This window comes from Antedon mediterranea, chromosome 4, assembly GCF_964355755.1.
Source record: "Antedon mediterranea chromosome 4, ecAntMedi1.1, whole genome shotgun sequence".
Classification (NCBI taxonomy): Eukaryota; Metazoa; Echinodermata; class Crinoidea; order Comatulida; family Antedonidae; genus Antedon; species Antedon mediterranea.
Window position 1 is genome coordinate 16,277,456 of NC_092673.1, and position 27,969 is coordinate 16,305,424.

At 33.1% G+C, this 27,969-nt stretch overlaps 1 protein-coding gene across 1 annotated transcript in view; it reads left to right on the forward strand.

The window, feature by feature from the left end:
* Positions 1-27,969, forward strand: part of LOC140047600 (uncharacterized) — a 264,382-nt gene continuing 236,413 nt past the window's right edge. The window contains exons 1-18 of the mRNA XM_072092637.1: positions 1-1,123; positions 3,645-3,737; positions 4,047-4,076; positions 5,094-5,156; positions 5,450-5,494; positions 5,676-5,789; positions 6,006-6,104; positions 8,186-8,210; positions 9,485-9,516; positions 14,215-14,307; positions 17,298-17,375; positions 18,308-18,819; positions 19,156-19,290; positions 19,855-19,996; positions 20,430-20,459; positions 25,638-25,676; positions 25,904-26,440; positions 27,514-27,669. Coding sequence (XP_071948738.1) covers positions 1-1,123; positions 3,645-3,737; positions 4,047-4,076; positions 5,094-5,156; positions 5,450-5,494; positions 5,676-5,789; positions 6,006-6,104; positions 8,186-8,210; positions 9,485-9,516; positions 14,215-14,307; positions 17,298-17,375; positions 18,308-18,819; positions 19,156-19,290; positions 19,855-19,996; positions 20,430-20,459; positions 25,638-25,676; positions 25,904-26,440; positions 27,514-27,669 — 3,346 coding nt within the window. The remainder of the gene's footprint in view (positions 1,124-3,644; positions 3,738-4,046; positions 4,077-5,093; positions 5,157-5,449; positions 5,495-5,675; positions 5,790-6,005; positions 6,105-8,185; positions 8,211-9,484; positions 9,517-14,214; positions 14,308-17,297; positions 17,376-18,307; positions 18,820-19,155; positions 19,291-19,854; positions 19,997-20,429; positions 20,460-25,637; positions 25,677-25,903; positions 26,441-27,513; positions 27,670-27,969) is intronic.

Below are 27,969 nucleotides of genomic sequence, written 5' to 3' on the forward strand. Positions count from 1 at the left end.
ATGTCTAAAGTGATTGAGAAGGCCGTCGGTATGCAAGTACTGGAATATCTTTCTTCAAATAATCTTCTCTGCCCTAACCAATCTGGATTTCGTCCCACTTATTCTACACTCACTGCTATTACCAAAACTCATGACAGCTGGATCCACAGTATAAATGAAGGTAAAATCATTGGTTCAGTTTTTATTGATCTAAGGAAAGCTTTCGATCTAGTAAACTACGAAATTCTGTTACGTAAACTTCTCTTTTATGGTTTTTCCGAATTGGCTGTGAAATGGTTTACATCCTATCTTTCTGGACGTCAGCAACATGTTTGTTATAAATCAACTATATCTTCATCTATTAATGTCAACGCTGGTATACCTCAAGGATCCAACCTTGGGCCACTGTTATTCTCCATATACATAAATGATCTCCCCAATTGTTTATCGTACTCTTCAATGGATATGTTTGCTGATGATACCATAATTTACAATTCTAGCGATAAGGTAGACGATATTGCAACCAATCTTAATTTTGACTTAGATAAAATCGCCAATTGGCTAATTCTAGCTAATAGTCTAGCGCTCAATACTAAAAAAACTGAAGTGATGGTAATTGGAACGCCACAAAGGCTTTCTTTACTCGGGCCTATAAATGTTTCTATTAGCAACTTACCTATCAAACAGGTCACCCAACATAAGCATCTTGGCATCATTCTTGACCACCATCTTACTTTTATTCCGCACGTTGATAAGTTGTGCAACAAATTAAGTTCCTCTATCTCCATCCTCGCCCGAACTCGAAAATTTGTCCACCAAGCTACATCTCTTATGTTATACAATGCTCTTGTCTTACCTCATATTGACTATTGTTGTTCTCTCTGGGGCTCACGAGCACCACTCGTTGCTAAAGTCCAGAAACTTCAAAATAGAGCTAAAAGAGTTATCTTGAAAGTTCACCCTCATACCCCATCCCACCTTGTTGATAACACCATTTCTATCTCATCCGTTTCTCAACGTTATCAGTTTCAACTTGGTTGTCTCGCCTATCGGGCTTCCACCAACACCGTTCCGGATTACATCAGTCGCATGTTAACCAGGGCTCAGCCTGGAGGTCGACCTACTACCAGATCCATCTCTAATTGTAATTATATTATTCCTCGACCTTCTTTAGAGATTTTTAAACAATGTTTCAGTTATAAAGCGCCTATGTATTGTAATATGATTCCTAAAATCATTCGACAATCTGAAAACGTTATTTCCTTTAAACGTGAACTTAAACAATTTATTTCCAGTTAATATTGTTCGTACTATGTATATATATATATATTTTTTTTTTATCTGTCAACAATTTTAACTTTTATATGAATTTTATATAATCATTGTAAATTTTTAAGCCTTTAATATATTTTATGTCATTTGAATCTATATATAAATTTACGTAAGGGCAAAATTCGGTAAATCGCGCCTTACTTTTAGAATTTTTACTCGATGGTATATAAAGTTGGTTCGTACTTTCGGTACTGATTTTAACCACCTGATTTAACCCTATTTACTAATTAAATTAAGTTAGATAATTAGTTATTGACGATTAAAACGAATTTAGGTTCAACGATTTGCCCCAAAGAGGGGTGTTTTCCGATCGTGGTATACACTGTCTAATGGATGTCTATCTTGAAAAATACCCGCCACAAAAATGCGAGGAGGCTTCGCATTTTCCTATCTCCTCCTACGATAATTGTTTTTAATAGCTGAAAACCCGTTGAACAGCTAGAGTACAGCATCATAATGTTGAAGACAGGCCGATTTTCTTTAAAAAATACTATTTTGATAGATTTAATATACGATTCTACAAATGTATTGATTTGCGATGAATGGAACATCCCAATCTCTCAGTCTGCCGGAGTTTAACACAAGTAGGTAAATTTATGAGCCCTTGGTTTAACATATACGGTAGGTAAATATATGGGCCCTTTGAGAATAAACTTGCAATACTTCGACAATACTGTAAATACCTATTATTAACTATTGTTGGTCAACATTTGAATCAAACATTTCTAACTGTGAATGTTCGTACTGTTAAATGTAATATAAAAATATATACAAATAAACTTTATTACTGAGATTGTGGATAGGCTCTACTGTTAGATATATAAACACATTATTATATACAAATAAACTTTATACTATAGACAGTTCCTTCTCAACGTTTGTATTAATTAATAATTACCAAAAATATAAACGTCGTAGTGGTGTATATCGTGTACTTTAATATTTCAATCGATTATGACAGTGACAGTTTTAACAAAGTATTAAATCGCAAATGTTTTACTGTATTTAGATGTAGGCCTATATTATTTATAGGTCTATAAAACATGAAAGAAATATTTCGTTACTGAGTGGATAAAGAGTATATCTAAAAATTGTTCTTCTTTGTACCTATCCGCTTTCCCATCCCTCAACCCTAATGTTACATACAAAACACAAATTGGGTTTCTTTAAATGAGTCCAAATCAAACATTTGGACTCATTTTGTGATAAGTTTCTCCTTCGGAAGTAATTCCCAGGGTGCTAATTTTAGTTGACTACACAAATCATCGTGTCTATTTATTCGTTTCTGTAAACGACAATGTATTATAGTCCTGCGGTACGTACATTTGAAATCGCCAGTTTTGTTACGCTGAAATTACTGTGTATTCGAGAACCATCTGTGAGTACGACCTAGATGGTACGCGAGCGAAGCGAGCGTACCATCTATATTTAATATTTTATGTGTTGTACTGTATGTATGTTTTATCGAGGGCCCTGAATGATCAGTTCTATTAGGAACTGGATAGGCTACCCTCAGTAAATATGGTAATAAATAAATAAATAAAGACAAATTCTACATTCTAGGCTGATATTTACATTTTTAATTTTTTTACAATTAATATTTACAAAAGTGTAGCGTACACACATAATGGGGAACTAACGACTGGGGACAGTGGGCACGTTTTCTGGGCGTGCTTTAGTAGGACCAGAAAAGCGCCCTTATTGTAAGCCTTTAAAGGTGCAATTCCAGGTCTATATTGACAAAATTGTTTGACATCAGCCTAAACCATGGTGGGGCTTGAGTGATCTTTATTGTGTTTTGACAAACAGGTATAAAAACTAAATTGGTTACTGGTCATAAAACAGAATATAAATAAAAACATTCAAAAAGTTCAAAGCATATTGAAAACTTACGATAGATGTTTTTAATCGCATTTCCTACTGCCTAATTCTGAATCATACCAGTTATTCATTTCAGGATTACTTTATTTTCACTTTACCCATTGAAACCATGCTAATCAACTGTATGTTGCTAGAATTTCAACGATTTAGATTCAGGGTCGCTGTCAAAAAATGTCTATATGTTTGGATGAGTTTGAGTTCCACAATTTTTTTTAGGACATAATTTAAATTAATAACTGTAGTTGTTAACTGTATACATTATTATTATTATAGTATATTCAGAATGAATGATTTCTTGTACACAGTCACCCACAAGTGTTTGTAAGGCTTTGTATCACACAGAGCCTTTATATAACCTTATATCATTGGAAAAAAAAAGCTATGACTTTAAATATAGTGTTTTTTATGAAAATATATAATATGTAATATTTTTGTTTTTTGCATTTTTTTAGATTTACCAAGAAATGTTGATGAGCAATTTCAAACACAATTTCAGAAACAGACAAGTGACAAACAGAAAACAAAACTTCTTAAGCCAGAGAGTGGTAAGTTTAAGAATAAGAGCTGCTGTATGTTTTATGATTGTATCTATATATAATTAAACAGAATTGTGATTAAAATGGGATTTCAGTAAAGAGAGAATTAGACGCTAATGTTATTTAAAAAAACATTTCTGAGCGGTACTGCAAAAAGGCGAAAAGTGTGCAACTGATAACAAATAACAAATGGATAACAACATTATTAACTGACGATCTACAAACGATTCTGTAGTGTTTTTTTTCCAGGATAATATCATATATAGATCTGGTTTCTTTTTTTATTGAAATAATGATTATATATTGTATTTGTTATAGGTAATGTTGAGACATCAAGACCAAATCTAGGTATGTTATATTAATTATGGTAATGATGTAGATTAAGTCTGTTTTCACCGTGGCCAAAAGAACAGCATGAGCCAATACGTCTGAGGCAGATAATAGATGCAGGGGCTGCCAGCAGTTGATGGGACCCCAGCTCCCAGATGGTCTACCATCCAAGCTCCAACCGGTTCCAAAGTTGCTTAACTTTGGTGATCAGACAAGAAAACATGATAAGGCCGTATCATATCATGTAGTGCATGAACTAAAAACAAAAAAACTGACTTCAATTTTTAGAATTTAATTTACCATCATTTCTATGGAAAATTCTACAATAAAGGGCAGCCTTAAGTACCATTTTGTCTGGCACTATTAGCTGGATTTACTTAACTTTGGTTATATTCCTAGCTGAACTCTTTCACTGCGTGTACCGGGTATAAACAAAATGTCGTTGAACTGCGTATACTCGGTATTACCGGGTATGAGAAATATTATTATTTATTTGTATTTTCCTATAATATATAGCACCCTCTATATTTTTTTTGATATTTGCAATTCATTAAAACTAATTTTTAGCACAACATGCGCCCTCTATAGTTGTTAATATCGTCTTGAAATTTCTATTTCAACTTGCGCCCTCTATCACATGTTATTATTATTATAAACTTGTAATTAAAATTATTTTGACCTTGGAAAGTTATATTATTAGCTATAATAACACAAAAACACCCTCCAGTAATACCAATTTATGTTTTCACCCCTGTATGTTTGTGTTTGTGTGTGTGTGTGTGTGTGTTTGTGTGTGTGTCTGTGAACAGCCTTGAGGCCACAGTTTTTATCCAATTCTCACCAAATTTGGCCACAATGATCTATGCCTCAAAAGCTTGGACGAGTTTGAATTTGAGGGTCAAGGTCATAGGTCAAGGTCACAACTAACAAAAAACTATTTTACTGCCTATAGACCACAGTTTTTATCCGATTCTCACCAAACTTAGCTTTTTTGTATTATTTCACAAGATTCCAAATAAAACTACTTTTTCACAGATGTGCAAGATGGTTCAGTGACCTCTGCTTTACCACAGTCTGACATCCAAGGCAGTCAACAAGGTAGGATCCATTGGTTACATTTTAAAATAAAACTTAATAGACATATTATAATAATAACTGAAACTGAAAATGTATAGTTATGTGACTCTCCAAAATGAACAACATGTATAACTCAAAAAATCAAAAGCTTTGTCATTTAAATGTGCAATCTATAAATAACTGTCTTTTCTGTATTTTTGTTGAACAGAAGTAACAAAACAATTAGATTCATATTATAGTTCTACATACAATACAACACATACTGACATGACATTTTTTTACTAATATTCCAAAAAAATATTCCATCTTTGCAGATGAGCAAGATGATACAGAGATCACTACACAAGAAAATGAGCAAGGTACAGTATGATTCATTTTTGGCCATGATTACATGTATCTATTACAATTACTAACAACATTGAATTGAGCCAGAATTAATTACGTTAACCTGTTGAAAATGGAAACATAACCACCACTAACCTATCAGTATCTTTTAATGTCAACAAAAACAAATAACTTTTCTGTATTTTTGTTGAAAAGAATTAACAAAGCAATTAACATCAAATTCACTGAGTACTGTTAATGAAGAATTACAAACACAAATGAAGAAAGGGATGATTGAGGAACAGGAAAGAAAACTTGAAGCAGAGAGTGGTGAGTTAAGGATCATAAATTAATTTACTTTTTATTTTATTTCATCACCACACAAGTCAAGTCAGTTACAACGTTGAACAATAGAAAATGATGAATAGACATTTATTTAAACATATATAACTCAATCCAAATATCTTATGTCTTAAGCTGGCCTTTAATATACTGTTCAACATATACTAACAATAACTGTCTTTTCTGGATGTTTTTATTGACCAGAAGTGACAAAGCAATTTGCATCGGATTCATCAGATACTCTTAGTGATGAATTTCAAACACAAGTAGTGGAACAGGAAACTAAACCTGAACCAGAGAGTGGTGAGTCTCATAAAATATTAGTTGTGTTATTATATGGTTAAAATAACTTAAAATGTGATGTTATAGAATGGATTTTAGCTACATTTTTTTTTTATTTCAACATTTATAAAAAAAAGAATGTCTTTAAACAGAATTAGAAAAAAATACTAAATTCATACATTTAAACGATTGATAAGGTAAATGACTTATTTAACTAATCTTTAAAACAACATGTCTTTTATTATTAGTCAAGAATAAAAGCTGATACACTGAACAATATCTCCATAAATACTGTCATGATATTTATATATAAGTTGCTGTGACACTTACAGGCCACCGTACTTTGATCACACAAACAAAACATATTCATTATGGTCGGCAATGTATTATCAGGGAAGAGTTAAATTACAATTTAACTCTATTGTAATTTAAGGCCCTGTTCAGACCCATGGCGTTAGACCGTTTTAGCGTACGACGCTAAAAGAATGTGTGTCTGAACAGTTGGGGATTAGCGTACAACGCGTCGTACAACGGTTGTAGCGTTGTAGTGGAAAACGGTTGATAGTACCGTTTTAGCGTACGACGCTACTGTAAGTCAACGTTGTATCCAATCAGAACGTTTCCTGTTATGACGCGAAACAATGTTTGACCTAGGCTGACATCTTGTATCGTCAATGTGTGAGATGGATTTCAATAACAAAAAGGCCAGAATAAATAAGGCCTAACTACACTACAAATACAACTGTTACAAAGGCTACAAACTACTATCAACTGATTACCATTATATTTTCTAACATATGACGTAAATACATGCACCTTGTATTTAAACATAGGGACTACGATCCCATCCGCTTTTAGGCCTAGCTAGGCCTAGAGCCATTCACGCATTTCATTCAAGCTAAAAACTAGCGTGGGACATCAAGTCAGTCATTCATACAAGGCAGACTAGACTGGACAAGTTTAATGCTGAAAACCTCCTAACTCCTAAAAAAATCAGTAAACAAACAAGGGGAGATGTGTCCCTTTTATTAGCAAGTTAAGGGTTATTTTCAACCGACTGGACCAAAGAATATATATCTTTGACTGGACTGGATAGACTAATCACAATCATTTTTTCTTCATCATTACGAGGTCTGCTTTATTTTCGTAACACAAGAGCCTGGGGAAAATGTTTTTTACTACAAACAAAATAAAAACAATAGAAACAGAAATTTGGCTTTACTATATTTTTCTTAAATAAATGCTGAGGTATGTTTTATTTACGGCAAATTTTGTCATAATTGTAGGGCTGAGATCTAGGCCTATATACAGTGGAAATAATGATGAAAACACGCGAGTAAGAGCACATGAATATGCAACTAGAAACAACCTGGATGACGTACTTCCGTTGTAACAATAATCGTACGCTATGGGCCGGGCCTGAACACCTCGTTTTTTTCTCTGCGGTTTGTAACGTGACCTTGATAGTAACGTTGTACGCTAAAACGGTCTAACGCCATGGGTCTGAACAGGGCCTAACTCTTCCCTGGTATTATCAACAAACTTAAAAATAAGAGATAGTTCTCTATCCATTGTAAATAGAACAGTTTATATTTCATCAAAGAACGTATTGTTAATCAATCTTATTTTGATATGCTTGCTCTATAAATTCAACAACAGAAATGATTGGTCAAAGCTCTCTGTGAAGCTGTCAACATCTTGAAATTAGCATGCAACATACAAATACATTGCAAAATAATAACAAATTGATATTAACAATCAAATTAGGGTGTGATACATTGTGTAGGTCTATGGTACAGGGCTCAGGTGGCAGGCCTTTTAGGGTGTGGTACATTGTATAGGTCCATGGTACAGGGCTCAGGTGGCAGGCCTTTACTTTACTTGCCAACTAATGTTTATTTTTTTCTTGTATCAATTTTCTAGTTTTTTTATTGTAATATGGTCCTCTAATGCTATTTTTTGTAATATATTTATAGACCATAAATCAATTTTTAAAAATGAGGTTCTGCACAGTGAAGTTATGGTTTTGTGGTTGATTGTGTTGAGTAATGAATAATCAAATGCTTGTGATATTTAATTCTTAATACTGATACTCATTTCAGATCTGCAGTTGCCAGAAAATGACAGGTAAGTAGTACTGTATAATGAGTGTATCACAGTATCTATACTGTTTATTTATACTCTCCAATACCATAGAGATAGACCAACACCCTGCTAGTTAATTGTATGCCCTGAGATGATAGTCTGGAAGGGATATTATTACTATCACTTGTGTGTCTATCAGTTCATTTGTATATATTAATAACATAACCTATTAATACAACCAAAGTTCAACCATAAAAATAGTGTTGAAACAATTATACACAAAATCAAGAATTATAACAAACATCAAAAGAACTTTTAAACCCAAATAATAATAATGAAACAATCCTGGTTTTATATAGAATTACATTCTGCATAAGCTTAACGGAGGATGGCAGACTTTTTGTCCTACCAATATTTTCAATTTCAGTAAGATATATGCCACACTTCCGTTTTGGCCGACAGACTCCTATATTTATACTTGTCTCCTTATGCTCCTGGTTTTATATTCTCCCGTATTACAAAGATAACTGAACTTAATGTGTTGCTTTCTGCAATAAAATATAAAAAAAAGAAGCTCAAAACACATACAAATTTATGATATTTAAGTCATAATTTATTGATCCCCTTATTGAAGGGGATTCTTTTCGCATAGCCATCATGGTACCAATTGCTCCTTGCATTTCCTAATTTTGATAATAATACTGTAAAAAAGGGAGTGGGGAGGGGTTGCTAGAACCATAAAACCCTCCTGCTTACGAGTCTGTTATCCTTATTTTAGGGAGTGGGGAGGGGTTGCTAGAACCATAAAACCCTCCTGCTTACGAGTCTGAATCCTTATTATAGGGAGTGGGGAGGGTTTGCTAGACCATAAAACCCTCCTTCTTATGAGTCTGTTATCCTTATTATAGGGAGTGGGGAGGGTTTGCTAGACCATAAACCCTCCTTCTTACGAGTCTGTTATCCTTATTATAGGGAGTGGGGAGGGTTTGCTAGACCATAAAACCCTCCTGCTTACGAGTCTGTTATCCTTATTATAGGAAGTGGGGAGGGTTTGCTAGAACCATACTTACTTACGAGTCTGTTATCCTTATTATAGGGAGTGGGGAGGGTTTGCTAGAACCATACTTACTTACGAGTCTGTTATCCTTATTATAGGGAGTGGGGAGGGTTTGCTAGAACCATACTTACTTACGAGTCTGTTATCCTTATTATAGGGAGTGGGGAGGGTTTGCTAAAACCATAAAACCCTCCTGCTTACGAGTCTGTTATCTTTATTATAGTTTTACTAATGTGTACATATACATTTTTATTTTTAGCCTGAAAGAAAGCATACAGACATTTGTCAAAGGTAATTTCCTTAGTCTTATGTTGGTGAGTTAAGGATCATAAATGAATTTACTTTTTATTTTATTTCACCACCACACAAGTCAAGTCAGTGTAATATAACGATATACTTTTATAATTAAGAAATTGACCTTTGTATCGGAATTCAAATAAGTTCACAAACTTGACCCAGAAAGTCCAGAGGAGAGTTTGTCCAGATGTTTTAATGACCATTTAGTTTACAATCGAATCCCTAAAGAATAACTTTGTGACTGTTCCCATCATAAAACAATTAGATATTGACAGTTTTTAGCAGAGATTGGACAGGGCCAATTCATCATTGTAACCTCCCCAGATAAGATCAATCACTCCCACTTAAACACCTCTGGATCAACTTAGGACCAATCGTTACCCTCACAGATTACGTAGTGACATATGCAAATGAACCGAAGCCAATATACCCCCAAGTTTCAGAAGAGCCCAGACACACCTTACAGCCACCTCACGGAGCACACACCTTACAGCCACCTCACGGAGCACACACCTTACAGCCACTTCTTCAGAAGCAGACCTACACACTTCACACCTCACTGACAGCATCACTGATCCTCCGTTCCTTATCTATACTTATAGTTGTATATTGTACTGAAGTATTATACTGAATAAACAATATGTGTTACGACAGTTAAGCGAGTAAGAGTCTTCATTAGTACCTCAACACAACATTATATTACATCAGTTACAACGTTGAACAATAGAAAATGATCAATAGACATTTATTTAAACATATATAACTCAATCAAAATATCTTATGTCTTAAGCTGCTATATTAGCTATTATCTGATATCAATCTCCGGACTGAATTCTGCGAAATCTGCTGGACACGACGGTATTGATGGTAAGCTCGTTCGGGCGGCAGCCCCCATCATCGCACCTTTCCTCACACAGATTATTAAATACTTCCATCTCCAGTCAAAGCTTCCCTCTCTCGTGGAAAATTGGTAAGATTACTCCCATCTTTAAATCCGGTAACAAACATCTACCGGATAACTACAGACCTATATCTGTGTTACCTATCATGTCTAAAGTGATTGAGAAGGCCGTCGGTATGCAAGTACTGGAATATCTTTCTTCAAATAATCTTCTCTGCCCTAACCAATCTGGATTTCGTCCCACTTATTCTACACTCACTGCTATTACCAAAACTCATGACAGCTGGATCCACAGTATAAATGAAGGTAAAATCATTGGTTCAGTTTTTATTGATCTAAGGAAAGCTTTCGATCTAGTAAACTACGAAATTCTGTTACGTAAACTTCTCTTTTATGGTTTTTCCGAATTGGCTGTGAAATGGTTTACATCCTATCTTTCTGGACGTCAGCAACATGTTTGTTATAAATCAACTATATCTTCATCTATTAATGTCAACGCTGGTATACCTCAAGGATCCAACCTTGGGCCACTGTTATTCTCCATATACATAAATGATCTCCCCAATTGTTTATCGTACTCTTCAATGGATATGTTTGCTGATGATACCATAATTTACAATTCTAGCGATAAGGTAGACGATATTGTAACCAATCTTAATTTTGACTTAGATAAAATCGCCAATTGGCTAATTCTAGCTAATAGTCTAGCGCTCAATACTAAAAAAACTGAAGTGATGGTAATTGGAACGCCACAAAGGCTTTCTTTACTCGGGCCTATAAATGTTTCTATTAGCAACTTACCTATCAAACAGGTCACCCAACATAAGCATCTTGGCATCATTCTTGACCACCATCTTACTTTTATTCCGCACGTTGATAAGTTGTGCAACAAATTAAGTTCCTCTATCTCCATCCTCGCCCGAACTCGAAAATTTGTCCACCAAGCTACATCTCTTATGTTATACAATGCTCTTGTCTTACCTCATATTGACTATTGTTGTTCTCTCTGGGGCTCACGAGCACCACTCGTTGCTAAAGTCCAGAAACTTCAAAATAGAGCTAAAAGAGTTATCTTGAAAGTTCACCCTCATACCCCATCCCACCTTGTTGATAACACCATTTCTATCTCATCCGTTTCTCAACGTTATCAGTTTCAACTTGGTTGTCTCGCCTATCGGGCTTCCACCAACACCGTTCCGGATTACATCAGTCGCATGTTAACCAGGGCTCAGCCTGGAGGTCGACCTACTACCAGATCCATCTCTAATTGTAATTATATTATTCCTCGACCTTCTTTAGAGATTTTTAAACAATGTTTCAGTTATAAAGCGCCTATGTATTTTAATATGATTCCTAAAATCATTCGACAATCTGAAAATGTTATTTCCTTTAAACGTGAACTTAAACAATTTATTTCCAGTTAATATTGTTCGTACTATGTATATATATATATATTTTTTTTTTTATCTGTCAACAATTTTAACTTTTATATGAATTTTATATAATCATTGTAAATTTTTAAGCCTTTAATATATTTTATGTCATTTGAATCTATATATAAATTTACGTAAGGGCAAAATTCGGTAAATCGCGCCTTACTTTTAGAATTTTTACTCGATGGTATATAAAGTTGGTTCGTACTTTCGGTACTGATTTTAACCACCTGATTTAACCCTATTTACTAATTAAATTAAGTTAGATAATTAGTTATTGACGATTAAAACGAATTTAGGTTCAACGATTTGCCCCAAAGAGGGGTGTTTTCCGATCGTGGTATACACTGTCTAATGGATGTCTATCTTGAAAAATACCCGCCACAAAAATGCGAGGAGGCTTCGCATTTTCCTATCTCCTCCTACGATAATTGTTTTTAATAGCTGAAAACCCGTTGAACAGCTAGAGTACAGCATCATAATGTTGAAGACAGGCCGATTTTCTTTAAAAAATACTATTTTGATAGATTTAATATACGATTCTACAAATGTATTGATTTGCGATGAATGGAACATCCCAATCTCTCAGTCTGCCGGAGTTTAACACAAGTAGGTAAATTTATGAGCCCTTGGTTTAACATATACGGTAGGTAAATATATGGGCCCTTTGAGAATAAACTTGCAATACTTCGACAATACTGTAAATACCTATTATTAACTATTGTTGGTCAACATTTGAATCAAACATTTCTAACTGTGAATGTTCGTACTGTTAAATGTAATATAAAAATATATACAAATAAACTTTATTACTGAGATTGTGGATAGGCTCTACTGTTAGATATATAAACACATTATTATATACAAATAAACTTTATACTATAGACAGTTCCTTCTCAACGTTTGTATTAATTAATAATTACCAAAAATATAAACGTCGTAGTGGTGTATATCGTGTACTTTAATATTTCAATCGATTATGACAGTGACAGTTTTAACAAAGTATTAAATCGCAAATGTTTTACTGTATTTAGATGTAGGCCTATATTATTTATAGGTCTATAAAACATGAAAGAAATATTTCGTTACTGAGTGGATAAAGAGTATATCTAAAAATTGTTCTTCTTTGTACCTATCCGCTTTCCCATCCCTCAACCCTAATGTTACATACAAAACACAAATTGGGTTTCTTTAAATGAGTCCAAATCAAACATTTGGACTCATTTTGTGATAAGTTTCTCCTTCGGAAGTAATTCCCAGGGTGCTAATTTTAGTTGACTACACAAATCATCGTGTCTATTTATTCGTTTCTGTAAACGACAATGTATTATAGTCCTGCGGTACGTACATTTGAAATCGCCAGTTTTGTTACGCTGAAATTACTGTGTATTCGAGAACCATCTGTGAGTACGACCTAGATGGTACGCTCGCTTCGCTCGCGTACCATCTATATTTAATATTTTATGTGTTGTACTGTATGTATGTTTTATCGAGGGCCCTGAATGATCAGTTCTATTAGGAACTGGATAGGCTACCCTCAGTAAATATGGTAATAAATAAATAAATAAAGACAAATTCTACATTCTAGGCTGATATTTACATTTTTTATTTTTTTACAATTAATATTTACAAAAGTGTAGCGTACACACATAATGGGGAACTAACGACTGGGGACAGTGGGCACGTTTTCTGGGCGTGCTTTAGTAGGACCAGAAAAGCGCCCTTATTGTAAGCCTTTAAAGGTGCAATTCCAGGTCTATATTGACAAAATTGTTTGACATCAGCCTAAACCATGGTGGGGCTTGAGTGATCTTTATTGTGTTTTGACAAACAGGTATAAAAACTAAATTGGTTACTGGTCATAAAACAGAATATAAATAAAAACATTCAAAAAGTTCAAAGCATATTGAAAACTTACGATAGATGTTTTTAATCGCATTTCCTACTGCCTAATTCTGAATCATACCAGTTATTCATTTCAGGATTACTTTATTTTCACTTTACCCATTGAAACCATGCTAATCAACTGTATGTTGCTAGAATTTCAACGATTTAGATTCAGGGTCGCTGTCAAAAAATGTCTATATGTTTGGATGAGTTTGAGTTCCACAATTTTTTTTAGGACATAATTTAAATTAATAACTGTAGTTGTTAACTGTATACATTATTATTATTATAGTATATTCAGAATGAATGATTTCTTGTACACAGTCACCCACAAGTGTTTGTAAGGCTTTGTATCACACAGAGCCTTTATATAACCTTATATCATTGGAAAAAAAAAGCTATGACTTTAAATATAGTGTTTTTTATGAAAATATATAATATGTAATATTTTTGTTTTTTGCATTTTTTTAGATTTACCAAGAAATGTTGATGAGCAATTTCAAACACAATTTCAGAAACAGACAAGTGACAAACAGAAAACAAAACTTCTTAAGCCAGAGAGTGGTAAGTTTAAGAATAAGAGCTGCTGTATGTTTTATGATTGTATCTATATATAATTTAACAGAATTGTGATTAAAATGGGATTTCAGTAAAGAGAGAATTAGACGCTAATGTTATTTAAAAAAACATTTCTGAGCGGTACTGCAAAAAGGCGAAAAGTGTGCAACTGATAACAAATAACAAATGGAGAGATTTTATTTATTATAAATAAAACAGTTGATTGTTTCCATTTAAAATACTGTAATAATGGAATGAAGCTAGTTTGCAGATTTATGGGGCATGCTTGCTTGATTTTTGCTTGATTGTTGATTTTTAGGTTATATGCATTATCATGCGATCACACGATTTCGCACGATTTAACGAAATCACGTTTGTAATCATATCTTCACAAGCATGAATCACTTTTAAACAAAATTTGGTACTCATAAATTTCAGGTCATTATTTCATCATATGACAATACAATTACGTGCGTAGCGCACATAACGCATGTGTACACGCGCTTAAAATTTCCAAAATTGTCAAAATTTATTTTCGATGAAATTACAGTACGTTTCAGGCAATTTTAAGCATTTAAATAATTGCGATGAGTGCACAGATTTTTGCACGCGCACTGCGCGTTAAACGTTAATGCGCACTCTTTTTGTCCGATTTCTGTTGTACAACCTTTCTTTAATAATATCATCATATTTTATTCACTTTTCAACTCGAATTTGCGTTATATGAGCACGTCAAAAGTGACAGGCTACGCACGTGTAAGTTAACAAAATGGTGAAAATATGCTAAATTTTAAAAATAATATAGATCGTCAGAATGCTCGGGAACACATATTTTTTATTTCATTTTCTTGAAATGTATGTATCATATGTATGATTGATTTATGAAATTAAGAGTACAAAAGTTGATAAAGTCATCATTAATTGCATTTTAAATTTTTAAAAATGTATTTCGACAATCAAAAAATTATGACATTTTCTTAGGCCGATAACAAACTTTAACTTTCTTTCTTCAAAATAAAAGTTCATATATTAAAGTTAAAAGTATATAGTTTGACAGTGCATCATTTTTTAACATTTTTAAAGATGTCATCATAGTAAAAAATACACGGAGGAATCTTTCTACAACTTTTAGTCAGTTGTGTATGGCTCGGTGGTCTGTGCTCGTGTCTATGGTATTCAAGGTACCGAGATCGAGTCTCACATTGGGAAACGAAATAATATTTTTTTTATTATCCATATTGTTTGTTCAATTTTATTTTTTAGTGTATAGATTATACACATAATTTATAATGAAATCTAGATAAAAAGTAAGTAATGTCTTTATTATTATGTAACAATGTGGTTAATGACATTATACGCAGAGGGATCTTTGATCGGATTGTGATACCGGCTATTGTATTCACGTTAGCAAGATCCTATATCTATATATAAGTTTATGTAAGGGCAAAATTCGATAAATCGCGGTTTATTTCTAGAATTTATACTCGATGGTATATAAAGTTGGTTCGTACTTTCGGTACTCATTTTAACCATCTGATGTAACCCTGTTTACTAATTAAATTGAGTTAAATAATTAGTTATTGACAATTAAAACAAATTCAGGTTCAACGATTTGCCCCAAATAGGGGTGTTTCGTGGTTGTGGTATTCACTGTATAATGGATGTCAATCTTAATAAATACCCACACACAATAATACGAGGATGCTTCTCATTTTCCTATCTCCTCCTCAATAATTGTTTTTAATAGCTGAAAACTGGTTGAACAGCTCGAGTACAGCATCATAATGTTGAAGATTTTCTTTAAAAAATACTATTTTGATATGATAGATTTAATATACGTTTATACAAATGTTTTGATCTGGGATAAATGGAACATTCCAATCTCTGTTCCACAAGTTTCTATTCCCTCAGGCGTCGTAAAGACAAGTACAGTCATAACAGAAATTCGATCCATTTTTTTTTTCAATCTGTGCGGATTACCAATAAAAAAAAAAAAAAAAATCATATCTTTAACAACGTATTAACAGGAATACTATCAAGTTTCCAACTCTTAACCAACGGAGGAACTACTTTTATTGTATTTGTCTCTATAAATGTATCAATGTGTCATTTGGGTTCTTTCTCCTTTCTTTATTTGAATATTCTTAAAAACGGATTTACCATTATGGGCCCTCAACAAGACAAAACAACAAACAACAACAAAGAATTATAAAAATTAAAATAAAGATATGAACAAGATGATAATGACAAAGAAGTTTGTGTTAATAAGAATGACATTACTCTAACATTATAATTAGTATCATATTTTAACACAAGAATATAATGCTGATTATTAAGACAAACATAAAGTGGGTAGTTTTGTTGTACTGTAGTTGAATTTCTAAAGCTGATTATAGATATAGAAAGTTATTATAATGTTTCACAAATCTATCTGAAAACAATGATTTCAACAATAAATATAGCATAGCATAGTTAAATGTAGACAGTGAACAATTTTATTCCCTGGTGGTAGTGTTTTCTCTGCTTTGGCCCTCCTCAGCACTCCACATTTTGCTGAAACAAATAAAAATATAAATTTACATCATTGTGTGAACAGGTGCCATGTTAAAATATATTAAATATAAATTAGACAAATTTCACAAATTTCATATATATCTTGTTTTTAAAATAGACTTATATATATATTATATAAAAATCATAGATAAAATCTCATTGATAAGATGATAAGTGAGGGTACCAATGCCTATTATTGTAGATAAAGGTTATATATAATAATATGATTGTTATCATGATGATGATCAAGATATGATAATGACACTCGGGCTATATTCAGACATAGCCTCACCAGTCTTTGTAACCTACACCAGTATAAAAATATAGAAATTATTATTATATGGTAGCATTATGAACATTAACAATTTTTGCCAAGTTGTGTCTATTAATATTTCTTTTTATGAAAAATATGTGTTAAATATTTTGTATGTTACATTTTTTAGATTTACCAAGTCTTGTTAGTGAACAGTTTGAGAAACTAATGGTTGAAGAACAGAAAACAAAGCTTAAACCAGTGATTGGTGAGTTTAAGAATAGTATAAGGAGTTGTATGGTTCAATGTAACATATTGTGATTAAAATGGTATTTCAGTAGTGGACTTGTAGTAAGAATTTCATTCATTTTGTTTATCATATATTATATAATATACAAATTCTTATAATTGCGTGCAACTTCAATAGCTTAAATTGTCCTTGGCTGTACTGCTATGATTATAAGTTTCTCAATCATGGTTCAAAATTTGGCACAAAACATTTTCAATGAGTTGAAAGATTAAGAGAATAATTTAATTGGTCAGATGTTTTGTCTTATTCTGACGTAATTGCACTGTATACTCAGTTCAATGAGAACACTTTGCGAACAAATTTAAAAGTATTTCACAGATTGGACTCAAACCCATGACCTCCAGATTACTAGCATTGCGTATATACCTCCAGACCACCGAGCTCAGTAGTCTAAAGAGGTTTGAGTCCCATCCACACACTCATTATAGTGTAAATATCTTTTTAAATGGTTACATATTATTTTAGTTACTGTTCATGTATTAATTACAACAGATGGCATGGTAATGATACCACAACCAAAGTTGGCTGCAATAATATTAAAAAAATGAAAAACTATTTTTGTTATAAAATTAAATAGAACTAACACTGTGCAAGTCAAGTTGAAATTAATGAATTGAGGAAAATAGATAATCTTACATTGCTGTATATAAATTGTTCTGCTAGTTAACTTAATGACATGTTCAAATATAAGCTGTATTATCTACTTACTGTACAGTGTTAATATAATCTTGACAATAAACATGATTTGGTACTATTTTTGTTAAGAAGTTATACTCTAAAGAGAGCTAACATTGTAAGTTTGTGACGGAAGAAAGTATAATTGTATAATGAAGGAGATTGTAACAATTACTATATAACAAACACAATTAAAATAATATTTCATTCTGCAGATCAAATGGAGTTAATTGTGGGATCCACAGGTGGAACTCTTCACCTTAAGGATGAAGACATAAAGTTGCAGATACAACCTGGAGCAATTGAAGGGGAGAAAGTTAAAGTATCTCTAGAACATTGTTTTGAGGAAACAGGCATGCCTGTACTTTATCCTCATGGATCAATAATATCACCTATTGTTAAATGTGGACCAGAAGGCACCAGCTTTAACAAGCCCATTTCATTGTCATTTCCACACGATGCTGTAAATGAAGAGAATTGGGAATTCACTCTACTTGTTAAAGATCGCATTCAAGATGAATGGAAACGTGATGAAAAGGACATACAGTTTACTTTAAAAAACGGTCGATGTTATATAACATTAATTCATTTCAGTTTTTATGCACTAATTGGTCATGTAAGAAATTTCTTTGGTAAGAAAAGAATGTTGTTAGGAGTTTTTGGAAAGATGCTTGCAAATGATGAATATCAACTTCAAACAAGACTTTTTAAGCCGTCAGATAAACAGGTAATTACTATTTGTTGTTAAACTGTATTTAAATAAGGTAGTTCTTAATTTACTTACATTAACAAATATTTTCAAAATATAGATATAATAAATAGTTGTTTTGTCATATTTGGTCAATAACATTAACCTAGGGTAGTTAATTTGGCATAATATTTATTCTCTTATTTTTATATACCTTAAAATTATACAGTGTACAATCATGTATTGAATTGATTCCTGATCATTATAAAATATGCTGTAAAGAAGTAAACATGATGATTGCATTGTACACTTCCCTCATATAATTAATAAACTAATATACACAGTCACAAATAACATTAAGTATATGTATTTCAGACGATAAAAGAAGAGCACAGTGAAATTGGTGAGAAGCCTTTAATAACACCAGTAGATATACTATCTATGTATAAGGACATGAACATTACTGTAGCAGTATCACAACAGGAATGGAAAGTTCATGAGAAAAAAAAAGTAGGAATATCAATATTTTTAGTAGATTGGCATGGTAAAGAATTATGCATTAAACATGTTTTTGCAGGAATACCACATAACTTGAGAATTCATAATGATAATTGATCAATAAATAAAATCTCTATTGCTATCCATATATTTAGCATACTGGATCACGATACTGAGTTAAGATCTTTAACTCTGTCTACACTGTCAAACTAGTTTGACAAAAAAAGTGTGATATATACAAATATGGTAGTGATATGCCCAAAAATGGTAGTGATATGACATCATCTTGTCCATATATAGGCACATTTTGTTTGATAGTGTAGACAGAGCTTTAGAATAAAAATGCTGTCTTTTGATTAGTCTCGTTGGAGGATGCACACTTTTAATTGCAGTTAGCCATTTTTATATTTCTCATTGAGAGAAAAACTCTTTGAATGAAAGCATTATCATAACATATAACACATAACATTATAAACAAAATTATTTAAAAAAAAATGTATTCACCAAAGCAAATCAATTTAACTACAGTGCCTTTGAGCTGTAACTTTTTATCTCCTGGCTCCTTTTTTCCCTTAGACTGTCACTGCTGAATACCTATGGCGTGGAACACCATTGAAGAATTTTCTTTTAAAAAGAGGTAATTCATCAGCAAAAGTCCTAAAGGCAACAGTATCACTGTCACAAGAGTCAAATGATATTGATCCAGTGGAAGTGAATTGTAAGTATTTAAAATGCAACAACAATTAAAGTCTAAATTTAGAATGATTGTAATAAATAAAATGTACTATTCAAATACGGTAATCAGACATTACCATCCATGACAATAACCACCCATTATTAACTGTACCATTGTTAGAATATGGGGTGGAATCAATATAGGTGTTGGCTTGTTTTTTATCTAGCACTACAATACACTTTGGTTACATTGCTAGTTCCTAAAACACCTTAATTCTTCCGCATATCAAGCAGAGGATTTTTATTTCGAATATCGGTTGGGTGTTTTTTTTTCTAATTCTTACAGATTTTCTCATCTTAATTTGTTTATATTATTTAATTTCCAGTATAATATTACTAGTCAAGTGTTTCTATATATATATAAATCTGGTTTCTTTTTTTATTGAAAAAATGATTAAATATTTTATTTGTTATAGGTGATGTTGTGACATCAAGACTAAATCCAGGTATGTTATATTAATTGTGGTAATGATTAAGTCTGTTTTCATCTTGACCAGAGAAAAGGCATGAGCCAATACGTCTGAGGCAGATACTAGATGCAAGGGCTGCCAGCAGTTCTGATTTTGAATGCTTGATGGGACCCCAACTCCCAGACGGTCTCCTATCCAAGCTCCAACCGGGTCCAAAGTTGCTTAACTTTGGTGATCAGACAGAAAACATGAAAACATGATATCATGTAGTGCATGAACACAAAACAAAAAACTGACTTCAATTTTTAGAATTTAATTTACCACCATTTCTATGGAAAATTGTACAATAAAGGGCAGCCTTCAGTACCATTTTGTCTGGCACTATTAGACTGGTTCAGGGACGATTCGGCCCTGAGACGATTCGGCCCGGGACTATTCGGCCCACTTTTGGTGGGACGATTCGGCCCACTTTTGGGCCGAAACATCCCACTTTGTGGGCCGAAACGTCTCAATTTAGACCAAATTCATATTCATTTTTTTGGGTATTTATCAAGTTTTTAAAGGTGTTTAACAATCCGTATTTTATTGATATTGACAATGTTGATATAATATATATAATAAATTACTAAAAAAAACGTAATTTTATATTCAATTTATTACTTCGAAAACCTTGTTTATTTTGTGCATTCGCCAAGCGGCCAACAGAGGGCGTAACTTGTTTACATCGTTCGCGTGACTAAAAATTTATCATTTTCGACAATGTTTTCAAAATGTTCGCTTTATTGCATCTTTATCCCTAGTAGTACTACCCCATAGTCTCTCTGAAAATAAAGTTTGGGGAAAAAGCTTATTTTATGCTTATAAAATGCATATCAAAGCCAATAAATTTAAGTGTGCCGAATCGTCTCAGGGCCGAAACGTCCCGGGCCGAATAGTCCCGGGCCGAATCGTCCCAGGGCCGAATCGTCCCAGGGCCGAATCGTCCCGGGCCGAATCGTCTCAGGGCCGAATCGTCCCGTTACCCTATTAGACGGATTTACTTGACCTTGGTTATAATCCTGCCCAATGTGAATAGTTATATGGTAAGTGCCAGCAACGTTGCAGGCATCTATACCGGCATTTTGCCAGCACTATGTGTGTCTTTTGGTGCAGGTGTATCAAACCAAGGCATTAGGCAAGGTAATAACACTCTTTAGTTACAGTACTACTTACATTTATAAAAACATATGTAATAAATTTATGCTTATTTTTTATGCTTATTGTATGTGTTTTTAAGCATCAAGGAAAACCAATTTCATGTTCGCCTTGTTGTGTTCATGACAATAAAGATTATCTTTATTGTCTATTCTGAAATATCTTATCTTTATTCTGAAATATGTTCAAGATGAATAACATTTTATATTATTACATTTAAATTTATCTAATTTTACAATCAACATTAATTATGCATTTTACATTTTACGTAAGGCCAACATTTGAGTAGCAAAATCCAATTTATCTTGATCTCATTTGTCATCATATTTATTAATTGATTGATTGATTTTATTCGATATTCATACATAAAAGTTAAAATATACAATGTATAAAAAGAATACCTGGATAACCCATTAAGTCGACAAAAAAGTAAACTTATTTCCAATGGGGTCCAATCCGTAATAACTGAAAAGTGAGTGGTTGGACCTAGCACAATATATCATTAAGTATGACGCAGTAAAAATGAAAAAACAAGAAAATACATATAAGACAAGATAATATTAAAAAAAATAATATTAAAAAATAACTGATATTCCAAGCTGTTCATTATTAAAATATTCTTTATGTTTTATTTTGAATGTTGCATTATTTTGTATTGATTTGAGTGAATTGGGGAGCCTGTTCCAGTCATGGATACCTAAGAAATAAAAATTTGTATCGTTAACGCCAGTAGCCTTAGGAGTGACAAAATTAAATGTTGTACCCCTGGTGAAATGGTTATAATGATCAGAAATTAACAAAAAGTTATCCTTAAGGAAAGATGGCGTATTAAAGTTATAGCGAATTTTGTGAAAATAATTTAATCTTAAAAACTTATTTCTGAGGCTGACATTAAGAAACCCAAGATCGGAAAGCTCTTTGGCACCTATGTGAGACCTGATCGGACCAACATTTAAAATGAAACGTGCCATCCTTTTTTGGGCAGTTTGTAATTTATGTTTAAGATTCTTATTGACACCGCCGTACCATGCCGAGGCAGAATAGTCAAATGTACATTGTATTAAAGCAGTGCTTAATAGTTTACGACATTTTTTATTCAAGCACGAACTTTGCCTATGTAAAAACTTCAACCTTGACTTAACTTTACTGATAACACTAGTTGCAATAATATCACATGATACATATTGGTCTAAATCAATACCCAAATATTTAACTTGCTTAGTACTTTTGATTGTACGGCCCATTAATTCCACAGAAAACTCTTTAACTTTGTTAAGCTTCGCTCTGCTACCAAAGAAAATACTTTCGGTTTTGCCCACATGTAATGATAATTTGTTTTCAGTTAACCAGTCCTGGCACTTAGCTAGGACAGTACTTAATTTATGAGCGATTTTGGTGGCATCGTGATGGGAATACAGAATCGTAGAATCATCAGCATATAGAAATAATTGAACATCAGAATCAATACAAGAAGCAATATCATTTAAATAACATAGAAAAAGAATAGGGCCCAAGATGCTACCTTGCGGGAGTAACTATAAGAGGTTCAGAGCAGGTACCATTCACACTGACAACTTGTGTACGGTTAGCGAGATAAGATTGAAACCAGTCAGTACACTTAAAACCCATGCATTTTAGCTTGTTAATTAAAATCACATGATCGACGATATCGAAAGCTTTTTGTAAGTCAATTAGAACCATTCCAGTAAGAAGGCCTTTGGACTTATTGTTTTTTAAACCGTCGATGAGATTTATGAGGTTGCTTTCAGTTGAATGGGCCTGCCGAAAACCGGATTGATAGGCATAAAGTATATTATTTTTGGAAAGATACCTTTCAACTTGTATAGCTACATATTTTTCAAGAATCTTAGATACCGTAGGCAGAATACTAATCGGCCGATAATTCTCAACACTTGTTTCTAGTATTTTTCTTAAATAGTGGGGTAACTTTAGCAGTTTTTAGATCATGAGGAAAACAATTAGTTTTAAACAAAAGGTTAATGATATGAGCTATCGGTTCAGCCAAGATTATCGCACCGTCACGTAAAAATCTTGAGGGAATATTATCTAGACCGCTTTTACATTTAGGCTTTCGAGTTGAGTTTTAACAAATTCTATGGTAACAGGCTCTAGCTTAAACATTTTTCCTTTTAATTTAACATATGAAGATCGTTAGTGGACATGGTGGAAAAACCTATGCATTTTGGGAGTTTTTTGACGAGTGTTGACGCAACATTCGTGAAAAATTCATAAAACGAGAGGCAACGCCTTTTGGACAGAAAGTTTTTTTACCATTGTCTGGCATCGAGAACGATTTTAGTGTTTGTTTTACATTTCTTCTCGTATCCGAGCTGTTTGAGGGTTTTCCATAATTTTTTAGGGTTGTCTTTATTTTCATCAATCTTATTGAGAAAATAATTAGATTTAGTTTTTTTGATCAGCCTAGAGGCACAATATGATTTGTATATATCTAGATTAGATTTATCTTTCTTGAATTTTTTTAAAAGTGTGTCTCTTACTTTGATTTCATTGGCAATTTCGGAGGTAAACCAGGGTGCTATGTTTTGTTTAAGTCTAACTTTTTTTATTGGCGCTATTGAGTCGATCACCTTAATGATGATATCTTTAAGAGTTAACCACGCGATATTTACATCGTCTTATTAGTGACAACAGACCAATCGATATCGTTAAGTGTTTCAAGATAGTTATTTACATTATAGTTTTTTAAAGATCGTAATTTAGCGGAGTTGTGTTCATTTTTGTGAACATGAGACTTAGGTATTTTTCTAGTGCAATAAATACGAAAATGGTCACTAAGGCCAATGTTAATTACTCCAGATTGCTTCACATTATTTTGTACATTAGTAACAATGTGGTCCAAACATGAACTTTTTTCTTTTTCCTATTCTAGTTATATCCTTATTAATAACATTACTAAAACCGTTTCTTATAAGACAATCATTATATCTTTGCGATACTGGATTAATATTTAGATTACATATGTTAAAGTCACCAAGAACTTGAATTTCACTACTCTCTTTGATTTTTGATACAGTTTCTTCAAAGTTGTTCAGAAATAAAGATACATTCTGTTTTGGTGGGCGGTAGCATGTACCAATCACAATTTCCTTTGAACGAGGCAGATATATATTTATCCAAATTGCTTCAAAACCGTTGATATCCAGTTCATTTCTACGTGTGAAGGCGCGTTCATTTTTAACGTAGATAGAAACTCCACCACCAGACCGGTTTCTGTGCTTCCTGAGCGCTGTATATCCATCAATTTTGATCTCGTTATCGGTGATGGATTCGTCCAGCCACGACTCGCTGATGGATATAACAGTAGCTTTGGTCTTTGATGCGATGTGCCTTAGTTCAGACATTTTATTAACTAATGACCGCGCATTAAGGTGAATAAAATGTAGGCCTTTGTTAAACACGTTGAATTCCTCGCTTAAATGCTCGTAAATGTATGTCCATCTTGTCGGGTTTCTGTCACATTATTTGCGTCGGCAATAAGTTCGTCATGAATATTAATGTCACTGATGCATTCATCATTCGGAAGCTGATTGAAGAGGCATTCTTGACATAACCAATTTTCTTTCGAGTTCCGTTGCTTATCATATACAATTTTAGTTATTCTTCCGCACTTGATATGGTAGATACATTTGCATTCAGTGCATTTTGCCCTGTGCGTTTTCGCAATCGGTTTTTTACAAGTTGAACATGGGTTTCTGATTGGTCCTGGGTTTGGAGAAACGTCTCCAGCGATAATAATAAGTACCATCAGGAAACTTGGGTTTTTTAAGATTAAGCGGCAAACTGGATACGGTTTAGAAGATCCGTACATTGTCCAAAAGGGAGACATTATATTCAGGTTATCCGTATGAAAGTTTCTATGTAATAGTCAGCAGTTATCATATAGCATACTTAAAATAACATTTTGTAGTTTTTTAATTGTAGTAATAATAATTGTAAGGTATGATTTCACAACATTCCAAAAACTTAACTTTTCTACAGATGGGGAAGATGAAGATGAATCGCTCATCAAGCAACCAGGTATGTTCTATCTGTACCCCTTTTTTAGTGAAGAACATAAACATGTGTATAGATACCTGTTTTTTTTTTTTTTCAGACTAAATATCTTTAATAATATCTGTTTTCTTAAAGATCTTTTTAGAAATTGTTACTTCTTTCATTCTACTTGTAATAATATGAAGCTACTGACATTTTTGTGCATGTTTTTAAAACCTGAATATTAATGATTGTATGTCTTTGCATTATAGACATCTCAGATGAGGATTTCTGGCAACTGTTGATTGATACAGCAGAGTGGTATGATCGACTTGGATATCTCAAGAAATTGAAACTTTTATACAAAGACCATCTGAAGAAATCTAGAGTGGAGGTGGAGAGAGCTAATAGTGTTTGGGATCTGCTACAGGATTTAAGAGCCTTAGGAAGTTTGAGTCCATCAAACCTTACTATTCTATATGACACAATAACAGTAACCAAGCAATTTGGCTTCAAGTCAAACGTTGAGAATCAACCACCAGAAGATATTAAGAAACATGTAGTATCAATGTTGACACCTTTCAGACAGAAGGTTTATCAACTTGGAGTAGAACTTACGAAGGATGAAGTATCAACACTTGCCAGGTTATTTAACAATGTATTGGTAAAGACATATCAAGATAGCTGGAGTATGATTATGGACTTTGAACATAGAGGGATCATTGATGAGGATTTCACAAAGATGGTTGAGTTTCTTAGAGTTTTAGAACAAAATGGAATGACAAAAGCTAGGAAGATTTTCATTGATGGTTGGTTGATTTATTTGTTTGTATTTGTTGTTTAAATCATGGTTCATTGTTAAAACATATTCAGTACATACTGTAGTACACTTCAATCAAGTAAGAGTATTGTAACAAATTAAACATTTTAGGGAGATTCAAATTATTATGATGTCCCTGTCTGTCTGCTATTATAGCTGATTAAGGATATCAACCAACATTCGGTTAAATGGCAATTCAGCTGAATTAAATGACAAGTTAGTAAAATAACAATAATATGCTCAATGAGTCCAATGGAAAATGAACTGAACTGAAACGTATGTGTGTATTCCATGCTTTTATCCCTATCAATCAGATTGACCCAAACCTTTGGAACATAATAATAATCTGCATTTTAAATTTGTGAATGCCTCTCAATTCCTACAAAGCCCAGCATACCATTTGAGGGTCAAAAGACCGACTCTGGGGCTGATTCAGATCTTTACTATTGCAAGAGGATCATTAAGTTGTATAAGAAAGCCACAGGTTGACAGCGTACCCATCACCACCTCCATGCCAATTAATGCACCCGGACACTTCATAAACTTGAGTTTAGATTATGTGACTTCTGCCTATCCCATTAATAACTTACTGAAACTAGAGAATGCAAAACTCCACCTACAATATAATTTTCCTACACATTAAAATCTCTCCCTGAGAAAAGTGGTTTGTTTTTTCAGTAAGGTAATTTGGCCTAATTGCACTGCATAACAAATTAATGTGAATTTTCCATGGTTGAAATCCTGCCTCAAATTGGGCTGAAGAAGGGAGTCTTTTTTAATCATTTCTTTTTTTTTAAATAATTTTTTTGTAAATTTTGACATTTGACCCTGCCTGTTCAAAATTGAATTACATTATGATGGATAATTTTGGCCAAATTTCAGTTTAAAAGTGTGGCCTGGCAGGATATATAAAGAAAACATTTATAGTAGGTTGTGACCTTGACCTTTCATGGAAGCATCCACCTACGCAGAATGAAAAAAAAAAAACAAGAAGTCAACAAGTAGTCTACATAATTAGATTTATTCTAAATAAGTCTTAAGTATATATGTCTTCTGGTATAGGTATGTCTTCTGGTGCAGGCGCATCTTCTGGTGCAGGCGCATCTTCTGGTGCAGGCGCGTCTTCTGGTGCAGGTGTGTCTTCTGGTGCAGGTGTGTCTTCTGGTGCAGGTGTGTCTTCAGGTGCAGGTCTTTCGTCTGACACAGGTGAATGTCAAGGTAACTATCAAGGCACTAGAGCAACACTGTACAGCAAAAAAATATATTATTGTTGATATTTAGCCAGGAGTTTTTGTATACAATATTAAAATAGACTAGAAATCTTTAATACCTTTCTATACTAAGTGATTGTAGTTGTTTATGTAGGGTGTAATCTAAATTGATTAAAATCTATATTTATCAGGCAACCTTAAAATAACTTGGAAGTTTTTCTTTGACTTTCTCCAAATCTATTCTGTTCATTTCCTTTTCAGGTAGACATTATACATTAATCCTGTTTGTTGCTTATTGTTCACACAA